The sequence below is a fragment of the Chelon labrosus genome, assembly GCF_963514085.1.
Source record: "Chelon labrosus genome assembly, chromosome: 10".
Lineage (NCBI taxonomy): Eukaryota > Metazoa > Chordata > Actinopteri > Mugiliformes > Mugilidae > Chelon > Chelon labrosus.
Genome location: NC_140360.1, coordinates 2775189 through 2786518, shown reverse-complemented (window position 1 = coordinate 2786518; position 11330 = coordinate 2775189). Strand labels below are relative to the sequence as shown.

The window sequence follows — 11330 nt, the reverse complement described above, 5'->3', positions numbered from 1 at the left end:
AGCTTTGGACCCTCTCCTCTCCCTCTCTCCAGCACCCAGGGGTCCTCCCTCCTCGCCGCCCTCCTTCCCTCCCCTCCCCTCCCCTCCCTCCTCTCTCCCCACCTAGGCCTACCTCGGAGCGGCGGCCTGCGTCACGTGTTTTTCTCCCGTACAAATTTTCCAGTAGGAGAGCGAATAGGAGCACACCCATATCAGCAATTATCAGCGACGGCAACTATCTCCAGATACACGGAAAGGAAAGAGGGACGTCGCGCAGGAGTCCGGGATCCCCCCTCTAGCAAAAAAAAAAAAAAAAAAAAAAAAAAAGTAACGAATCAAAACAAAAAAAACAACCCAACAGCTTTGGTTACATCTACCTCCAGTCGTTACGCGCAACTTTTACGCACTGAATCGGAGACGTCCGCTCACGCTCGCACTGAGCTCCATCGTCCGCGTCCGCCTGCGTGGAGTGACACAGTCTTTGGGACCGCTCAAGGACCGGACTGCTTTATCACCCGACCGTCCTTATCTGGTGAGATAATAACACTGAGAGCCCTTGGGAAGAAATTGTGTTCCTCGTGTACGCGGTGGAGAGCTACTATCAACGTTTTATGTGATTCCAGTTAGTGTTGATAAAAAAAATATATATATATATATATTTATTTATACGTTCACTATCTGTTGTGCTGTTTGATTTGGTTTCCGCTCTGGTTATGATTTAATGAGCTCAGCGCGGAGCCGCAGGATGTCTGGGGTCGCTGATAGTTTGCCTCTATCTGCGCGCACAGATATCAGGGATCGTTAATGTCATTTTAATCCATTTCACGTCAGTCACAGTGATACAGGTGAAATATGACTGATGATACCGAGTGGCAGTGGAATGTTTTGTCACTAACAGAAGCGACAGCGTTGTTTTGATTCTTATTACAGCGAAATAATCATCTTTAATTGATAAATATTTGCATGATTTGACAATTCAGCTGCTCTTGAAATTTTCTGATGTTTTTCAGTTATATTCATATTTATTAATTACTCATTTTCTTGTATCTTTGGCAGGGCAGGAGTTTCAGTTTTTAAAAAGGCATTTGCACAAGAAGAAAGTTCCTGAGGAAAGGGGGAAATAATCTTTACCACCTCCGCAGGACTGAGACCAGCCTAAACCATCCCAGTGTTCCACAGATTCCACGCAGGACGTAAAATAATAAATCGGTAAAATGTACCAAAGCCTGGCCCTGTCCTCCAACCAGTCCCCTTACGCACACGACACCGGGAATTACATGCACCCCACGGCCAGCTCTCCGGTCTACGTGCCCACCACCAGAGTCCCAGGCATGCTTCCCACCCTGCCCTACCTGCAGACCTGCGACTCGCCCCATCAGTCCCACGGCCTCGGCGGGCACCACGGCTGGCCCCAGACCGGCGCCGACGGCTCGTCCTTCGCATCCAGCAGCCCCCACCCCACGCACGGATTCTCCTACTCGCACAGCCCGCCGGTCAGCACCAGCACGGGACGGGACGCGACCTACCAGAGCCCGTTGGTTTTCGGGAACGGCGCCCGGGCCGACCAGTACGGAGGCGCCCTGGTGCGCTCGGTCGGGGGCTCCTACTCCAGTCCTTACGCGTACATGAGCCCGGAGATGGCGACGTCCTCCTGGACGCCGGGACCGTTCGAGAGCGGAGTGATCAGTCTGCAGGGCCGCCAGGGAGGTCTGTCTGGGAGAAGGTCCAGTCTGGGTAAGCATGGGCCCCCCGAGCATATCAAGCAAATTTAGGTTGTTGAAATCAGCCCTGAAATGTGCTGAAATTATTTCTGAAAAGAAGTAAACACAGCAGGAAACAAAACATAATAGAATGAGAGAAAATAAATTACAATTATGTCTTAAAATCAAATTATTGGGATCATTTTTTTATTTGTTGTTCACTCTCATTTTCTCTGATGATTTAAAAACGTACAAAGACCCAAATAAAACGAGGCACCCACTGATTTTAAACAGTTTTTATTTCACTTTGAGTTTATTTTTCCCCCTCACAAACAGAACCAGCCTCAGCGTTAAAACCATCCAGTGGTTTTGTTATAGATCAGAGTTTATCCTGCCATTATGTGTAACTTCAGAGTGGCTTACGCGTTCAGATTTCTCTTATCAGTTGTTGTAAAGGCCGAGCCGAGTTATATGGCGCTGGTTATTCAGCACAGAGGCCTGGAACAGTGAGGGCCCCCGTGTCACGGGGTCAGAGATTCAAAGTCCCCCTAAAACAATCCGTCCCTCCCTCAAGCATCAAACAATACACATTCTTCAGGAGAGAGGGCCGCGAAAAACAATCAATTAGAAGGTTAATTTAATCCCCCCGGCGTTGATGACAGCATTCAATACACACGGAGACAACAATCAGAGCAGTTATCACCTGGATCAGGATCAGACAGGGGCCAGGAGGCAGGGGCCAGGGGACCGGAGCGCTTTACCTGCAGCAGGCGGCGTTTATTAAGACAGTGTGTGTGTGTTTGATGATGGAAAGAAAGAAGCTGAAGCTGATGTTAAAGCGTTTGGCTCCTCTAGACGCCTGGCGCCGCACAGGGAGGGAAAGGAGATGTGATTTTTGTCCCTGAGTCTGTTCTCGGTTCAATCAAGATGACGATCTCATGTTCAGTTTACACCTTAACAGTATTAGAATCAGTTCACATGTGCATCAGTTTGAAGGCCTGTTTTTGTAGAAGGGTAGGGTTGATAGGAGTCTCTACTGAAGGCCCCAACTAGGCCCTAAAGGATGTTAGCAGCTTGTTTGGAAATATCTATAAAACCAAAACTATAGATTGAAATTTAATGTAAATTAAATATATCTGCATGTATAATAAATATAGAGAGAATATATGTAGAAATAGTCTCTACATGAACCAAGCAGTGATAAAGATGTTGATCCATTTATGAACTCATTGAGTTTAAAAAACAAAAGGACTTGGTCTTAGTTTTATTTCTCTTTATTTTTTATTAAACATCTATTAAATTCAATCATGCACATTTTATTATTATTATAATTGTTGTTTCTGACATTTTAAACCTTCAGTCATTTAAATCTTAAAGGAGATAAAGGTCAGATGGTGATTAAATAACCGGTGACTGCAGCCTTCCAGCAGTTTTTACTGTGTTAATTATAATAATAATAATAATAATAATAATAATAAAATAAACAGCTTTATGGGAGGTGAGCTACTGATTAACGGATGAGACAGCTGAGGAGTGATTATGTAAAAATAAAACACGTGGTCAGGATCATAGTTTACAGGTTTTCTCTCCTATTTCTCAGAGTATACTGACACACAGGTTTAACTATATAACTTTAACTTTATATATATATAAGAATAAGAATAAGAAAAACCTTTATTAGTCCCACAATGGGGAAATTGCAGTTCACAACAGCTTACAGAAAATGCAGAATAAAAAATAACAAGAGCCAAAAGAGTAGCTATAAGAGATAAATAATGAAATAGAATCGGATAGAAATATTGCACGGGTTGAATTGTAAAATACTGCATAGACTGGTGTCAAGCTGTTGTTTGGAGTTTTTACACTTATGGTGTAATACTATTGCACATATGATGTAGTAATATTGCACAGATTAAGAGTGTTCGTGGAGCCTAACAGCAGCAGGAAGGAAAGACCTTCTGGATCTTTCCTTCACACATCGAGGGTGGCTTAAATATATATATATATATATATATATATATATATATATATTTGACATTTTAAAAACATTTGAATATGAAAGACAATAAAGGTCAGAAATAAGTCACGGTTGCAGCCTGACAGAAGTTTTCAGTGTCTGTTTTAATTATTTGAGGCAGAATTTAAAAAAACAAACAAAAACCAGCTTTATAGGAAATAACCACCTGATGAATGGTTATGTACATTTTAAGATAATTCTTTCTTTTAAATAAATCACTTTATTGCTCAGATTTCTAGTTTCCAAGTTCTCTGGGACAGTGATGCTGTTCTTGTTGTTGGGATTCAGCATTTCTAATACGTTCAGGGCTTCAGAGAATATTAAAGCACATCTTTGACTATTTTTATTTTGTATTTTAAACCTTCAATCATTTGATTATTTAAAGAAAATAACAGAATGATTGGACCTTTACCTGAAGCGTTTTAATTACTTTAATTTAAAATGAGCTCCTTTCAGATCATAACCCTGGAGCAGACACACAGACAGAGACAGACATGCTGCTGATGCTGACGCACTGTCCTGTCAAGTTTTATTCTCTGCGGCGCATGCGCACTTTATTCGCTAAACATTTAATCCGCGTCTATTCCTGTTCTCCTGGAAAAGAAGAAGAAGAACCACAGCCACAAGTTCAAAGGACTCCTCTTTATCTCTCTCGCGCTTTCTCGATGGAGGGATTAGGAATTTGGGCAATTAATGCCAGGAGCCCGTCGCGTGTCAGGGCCGTGATGGATGGATGGTAGGAGGGGGGGGACCCCTGGATCCTCGGGCCTGATAAGGCGCCACGCCCGCCCCCCCAAACAGACTCCTCCATCAGTTTGGTGATTCATTCACGGGGGTTTGATCTTCCCTCATCACAGGGAATGGAGGAGGAGAAGGAATGGGCAGGGAGGGGGGGCTTAAATTCCTACCATGGCTATTCATCAGGCACTGGTGCGTAACCAGACCCCCACCTCCATACACGCACCCTCGTTCGTTTTTAAAGTCCAGAAGAAGATGCCGTAAAATGTTTAGCCGAGGCGAATAAAGAAATCCTGAAATGACCAAATGATTGGATGCATTAGAACCCAGCTGTGGAGCAGTTCAACCCAGAGCCGTGATTAAATAAATATAAGCAATAAAACTCCATGAAACGGTTTAACGCAACGTCCTGTGTGTCTGTTTTCCTCGTGTCCAGAGCTGATGGACGACATGTCCACCGAGGGGAGGGAGTGCGTCAACTGCGGCTCCGTGTCCACGCCGCTGTGGCGCAGGGACGGGACCGGACACTACCTGTGCAACGCCTGCGGCCTCTACCACAAGATGAACGGCATCAACAGGCCGCTCATCAAGCCGCAGAAACGACTGGTAAGGCGCAGTAAAAGACAGCACGGTACATTTTAAAATCATGGTCTAAATTTAAACAGATTTCGAGGCATCCTCAAACATCCTCCAGTCTAACCAGCGATGCATCAATAAAATAAAGCCACACATGAGTTTACAGTAATATAAAGCTCTAAAGGAGTATTTTACTAATTACACTCTGCAGCTGTACTGAAGTGGCAGCTAATATCACATAAGTAAAAGATAGAAATATGTGAAGGCAACTTCAAATATATATATATTTAGGATATTAGTGATAAAATATATAGAGATATTGGTTTTATATTTCTTTCTTTTTAGAATTTCATTGTTTGCTCTAAGCTGAACTTTTTATCGTGCATGTGACAATAAACATCTTGAATCTTGCATCACAAGGAAACATAATTTAACTTTTTGAAGAGGTGAACTGAAATTGTGATTTTGTGATATCTGGTCTTCTCCTCTTCTACACAACAGACAAAAACTAGGGCTCCAGCTAATTAACATTCAGCCCGACAGTTATTATTGTGTCTGAAAACTGTCCAAAGCGTCCGTCACGGCTCCCAAGAGCCTGATGTAATAGTGATAAATGTCTGGTTTAGCTCTGGACGGTGTTCAAACATCAGAGATCTTCATTTATTATCACACGCGTCAAAGATGTGCATCAAACCCTCACATGAATCCTCACAATATATATCGAAATATATAGTATTTTAGTATTTAGTATGGAGGAATCACTGCAGCTGGGATGGAAATGGTTATTAGATGAGTTAGTGTTGCATGTGATGCACAGACCTGCGCCTGCAGTTAACGTGCAAGCACATGATTAGGTTTATCTGTAAAATAAAATATAATAGGAGTTTATCTCTCTTCATAAAATAACAGGACAATAAAGCAGCTCGTGCCTGAAGCTGACTGAGTTCATTCAGTTGATTCACTGTTGAATATTTAATCACTTTGAAAGCATTAAACATGCGTCTAATTCTGAATGATGACCGTGTTCTTGGTAGATATTTGTTGGAGAGCATTTAGAAAAGTGGTTGGTACATGGAGGGTGTGTGTGTGTGTGTGTGTGTGTGTGTGTGTGTCAAGGTTTCCCGGCTGGATATTTCCCAGGAACTCTCCTCTCCAGAGCAGCTGTGGCTTCCATGTTTTTATTTGTCCTGCGCTGACCTTGCCCTTGGGTTTTTAGCCCGGCCGTTTTTAGTCGAGGCCCTGCCATGCGACGTGCTTCTCTGCTGCAGCCCCTCTGCGTTAGCGCGACACCAAACCGAGCTCATGCCCACACTAGAGAGAGAATTATTCATGGTTGTCCCGGTTGTCATGAATTATTAGTTTGGTTTTGTGTGAGTCCAGGGCGATCCATCACTCACATCCTGCAATTCATTCATTGTGTGAGCGGAGGGAACGGTTTGACGACGGACCTTAAGGCTCTTTCTCACTTGGTTTCCCCGTTCTGATGTGTTCTCCTGCAGCAGACCACGTCCCGCCGGGCCGGCTTGTGCTGCACCAACTGCCACACCAGCACCACCACGCTGTGGAGACGCAACGCTGAGGGGGAACCTGTCTGCAACGCCTGCGGCCTCTACATGAAGCTGCACGGGGTAGGCCTAACCCTAAACCTTAACCCGAGAAGCTCTGTCTACTCCAGAGCAGCTCCTTGTAGAGATCCTCTTGCTCTAGCAGGGAGCCGCTCGTTATTATTATTTGCGCAGTGTAAATCAGAGCACCCTGTTATCAGAGCAGCGGTGTGGGAGGAGGGCTCGAGTGGGGTTGTCATGACACCGTGGCCTGTGCTTGTGTTCGGGACTGGGAGGCGCTCTGAGCTAATGTGTGTCGCTGTTGCCCCCCTCCCCTCCCCTACCTTCCCCTCCCTCTCCAGGTGCCCAGACCTTTGGCCATGAAGAAAGAGAGCATTCAGACCAGAAAGCGTAAACCCAAGATGCCCAAGAATAAAACATCCACAGGTAGAGCAAACACACGGAGAGAAGGTACACCAGGAATCCTTTATCTCTCGGTATCTAATCTGTCCTCTTCATCCATCCTTTAGGATCCATCACCTCTGACACCAGCTCCCCTCCCTCCCTCTCAGTCTCAGAACACGCCTCCACCATAAAGAGTGAACCCAACATGGTCCCGTCGCCCTACGCCGGACAGACTGTCGCATCCGCCACTCAGGTACCTACTTTTGCATGCGAGGTGGAACTAACTCTGAGTGAAGCGTTTCAGCATTTGCATTAAGTACCCTTTTTTATGACCAATACTTAGTTTAACGATGTACCTGGCTGACTTTTGCAGTAATAATCTTTACAGCTTTACTCAGACGAGTCACGATTACAGAAAGATGTGCAGTGTGCAATGACATCTGGCCTCTAACATGTTAGACGTGCTACACATACAGTTTATAATCAACGAGACTCTTACAGTTCTCTTGAGCTGCCTGATTATCTCATCTTTGACATTTTTGCAGCATATTTTTCCCCCAAAAAATCCCCAAATCTTTCCTGCTTGAAGTCAAATCTGCTGGTTCTGAAGCATGTCTTGATGGCAGATTCACGCTCTGTGCAGAGAAACATCACCCCAGACGTAGTAGATGGGACGGAGAGGGGCTAAAGCCACATTGCACAGGGACAGCTGCTGCAGAGCTAACTGTTAGCACAAAGAGAGTCAGCATCAGCAGTTCTCTGAGAGACTCAAGATTCAGGATTCAAGTCGTGTTTATTGTCACTTTTATGATATGTTAATAAAAAACAGTCCCGCTGTGCTACATGCATACCGACGAGACAGAAACAACAACCACGTCTACTGCTTTAAATCCTACTTCTGCTAAAGATCAGGACACAAAATACACAAAAGAATAAATAAACTGAAGCTAAATAAGTGGAATCTATAAGCAGGACATTTAACTTTATTTTCCACAATTTAAAAAGTACCAACACCCAAAGATAACAATATTATCTGCAGTGCAGGGAGGGGCAGGAAACCCCCTGAGGGTTTATTTCAAGCCTCCACTTTAATAATAATAAAATTTCTCATTATCATAGAGAACGCAAAATTGAAATAAAACTGATTAAAAACATGGATTTGTGCATTGCATGCATTTTTAAGCACCTTTTGTTACATTTCAAAGAGGAACTTTATTTTTTTCCCACATGGGTAAAGGTAGTCCATGACTTAGTTCCTCTAGATCTTAATGAAATCTGATCCCTGCAAGTTTAAACTTTAGGACAAAGATGTAAAAAACTGATTTGTTGAATAGTAAAAGTTGAAAAGGAAGTCTTGAATCATTCAGGAATATTCTTTAATCTGTAGAATGATTGATATCATTAACGGTAAGAATCTGGAGTTTCTGAAACAGGGAAGCAGATGAAAAGCATGTTAAATACGTATATAGATATATACAGTGAATGAATATTATTGTTGAGATATACAACAGTGCAACATCAAGGGCCCAATTTGATCTCAAGTGGGGCTGCACCAGTAGCATAACCATCACCAGACTTTTTCCATTTGTTTTAGAGCAAAGAAGAACAAGTAAATTAGGAGAATGTTTACATTTAATAAACTATACTTTCAAAAAAATTAAATGTCTTAAGAAAAATAAAAGTAATTTGTGCTCATTGCTGTTTAGTCCTGGCTCTCAGTGTTGTGTTCTGTCCTCTTCTCTTTCTAAAACAGTGGATTACAAATTAGGAATAGAATTTACTTTCACTGAAAAGTTGCAGTCTTCTATGTCATTTTTGCACTTTGCAAATTCATGCTGTGGGCCTGATCATGACTCTCTAGAGGGCCGCTTTTGGCCCACGGGCCGTATGTTTGACACCTGTGGGGTAGAAGAATCTATCGCTGTGCAATGGATTAACAGTGAAGTGCAAGTGCAAGATACCTATTGTGCAAATATATATAACATCGCTGTTAATCCATTGCACAGCTAAGATGGACACATCCTGAGCGGCTATCCTCGTGTTTTGCTGCATTTCATGTCTTGAAAGTTACTAAAAATGAAATTAATAAGTAGATATGTGAACCAAATATCTGTACCATCACCAGAACTGTCCCATGGAGGAGGCTATATTTAGGTCAGAGATGACTTACTGGTCAACAAAGTAAATCTGCTCGTTAAAAATCACTGTAAAACTTTTCTCAGACTCAACACTTTTGCATTATTTCTGTTAATTTTAAAATATGTCTCTCCTCTCTTTGCAGACATCTTCTCAGTTGGACAGCACAGGGTCGGGACACGTGGACATTAAATACGAGGACTATCCCTTCACTCCGACCTCCATGGCCCAGCAGAATTCCTGGTGTGCCCTGTCCCAAGCGTGAGCAGCCTCGGCCGACAGGACTGGACCGCCACACTGACTCACTTTGCCTCCGTCGGCGAGGCCCCCTCTCTCCGTCACTGTGTTTCTGGAGCCGTGGACGAAGCGAAGCGGCGTCAAAGCGCTGGGGCCGACGCGGTGTCCGAGGGCCAAATCTAATCTGTTTGCTGTATTATAAACTGTAACACACTGGCTCTGTGACCCAGACACCACGGACCGACAACCGCCCCGACTCGACGGAACTCACGGCGCATCTTCTCGAAACACTACACCAAACACAGGGACGAGGAGGACGAGGGTGCAACGAGGCCATTCACAGCTCCTGAGTGACTTTTTGTGTCATGTCCCACATGTTACTGTCACAGAAAGAAGATGGAAAACAGGAAAATGGACAGAAAACACCTTTTTTTATTATTTTACGGCTGTTGAACGTGACTCATTACCAACGTGTAGATGATTAACTTTTATAGGCACATTATTTATGTTGAGATAAGAGACAGTTAAAAGTCACTGTGGCCGGTTATAACCCACTGCTCGGTGTTCCCCTCGTAGACGTAACGCTGTGTCTGAGCTGGGACGCTTGGATCTCATTAGGTTTTTTTTTTTATTTTAAGAAGACGCTCGTAAGCTGAATCTGGGACGAGCTGTTTGATAAAAAAATAAATAAATCAGGACACATTTGGCTGCGTATCAGAAGTTTACCTTCCTTTTAACGCTTTGACATTAATTCCAAGTGCAATTACTCAAATGTTCTCGTCAAAAACTGAAGGCACAACGAAAAAAAAAAATATTCTAAAACTAATAATCTAACTTTGTGTATTTTGTCAATATGTATGGGAATTTTATTGTTTTAATTTTCCTAAGAGCTTTTTCTGTTTCCTCTTTTATTTTTTGATGCCCTTTGAATCTGTTCAGGTTAATAAACTGATTCACATTTTATACATTTGACGTATGAAGCTTTGTTTGGTTTCCCGGTGGATTTCACAAGTATCATATCTTGCATTTACTATAATATATTTATTTTCAAGATATAATATGTTTTTCTTAGACTTCTTAGAATAGGCTTTTCCACCACAGCCCTGTCAGACGCTCCAGTACTCCACCACTCAAACATGTTCTTTTAAACAGGCTTATTGTAAAATGGTGTATTTGCCGGTAATTTAAAAAAAATAAAAATGTTTTAGCCATTTTTTACTACTTCCTCTTGAAGGGATAACCCATTTCAGCTATGCATATTTCAAATATTAATCCATTAGCTACGTTAAGCAACTTCTTAAATTAAGAATCCCCAAACAGTAGTGAAGATTTCGACAAGATAATGTAATTTAATTAAAATTTATAGAATGTAAAATATGGCTCCTATTACAACTCTGCAGGGTCTCAATGAAGTCTGCAAGATCTGGACACATCTGCAGTTTTATCCCATTCTCACTCACACAGTTTATCCCCCAGCCAAGTCCTAGTTCTGTTGCAGACCATGTCAGATTGTTCTCGTTTCCAAGCGGTCCAGGTTCTTCTGTAGAGAAGCGCTACCGCAGCATGACGCTGCCACCACCGTGCTTAACAGTGTAGGTGGTGTCTTTGTTTGTCTACCAAACATCACAGCATTTAGTCTGATGTCCACAAAGCTCCACTTTGGTCAAGAGCCTTGATTTTGGAGCTCCCTGCATGCCTTTGGTCAAACTTTAGGCAAAATTTAAATTCAACTGTAAAGCTTTGGCCGGTGAACATTTCTAAATGATAGATTGAAGTGAATTCCACTGTATGTTCCTCAGCGTGTTCTTTTGTCTTCATGATGTTATTGTAGACCTTCCTGACCAGCACAGGTGTCTTCATACTATCAGCCACTTTCATTGCACTCAGGTGACCTACACTTCCCTAATCGCGAGACTACTAGCACCAACTGGATGGACATCCACTGAATTAGGGCTGTCAGCTGGTTGATATCTATGCAATACCTTTATTTACGGTGTA

At 42.8% G+C, this 11330-nt stretch overlaps 1 protein-coding gene across 1 annotated transcript; it reads left to right on the top strand.

Moving 5' to 3' along the window:
• Positions 1–1193: 1193 nt before the first annotated feature.
• On the top strand, positions 1194–9834 carry gata5 (GATA binding protein 5; the record flags this gene model as incomplete). The annotated part of the gene is made up of 6 exons (XM_084554134.1): positions 1194–1713; positions 4871–5040; positions 6510–6638; positions 6917–7001; positions 7085–7212; positions 9241–9834. 6 exons carry the CDS (start codon positions 1194–1196, stop codon positions 9358–9360), a joined length of 1152 nt encoding a protein of 383 aa, XP_084410260.1. The 3' UTR covers positions 9361–9834.
• Positions 9835–11330: the final 1496 nt, after the last annotated feature.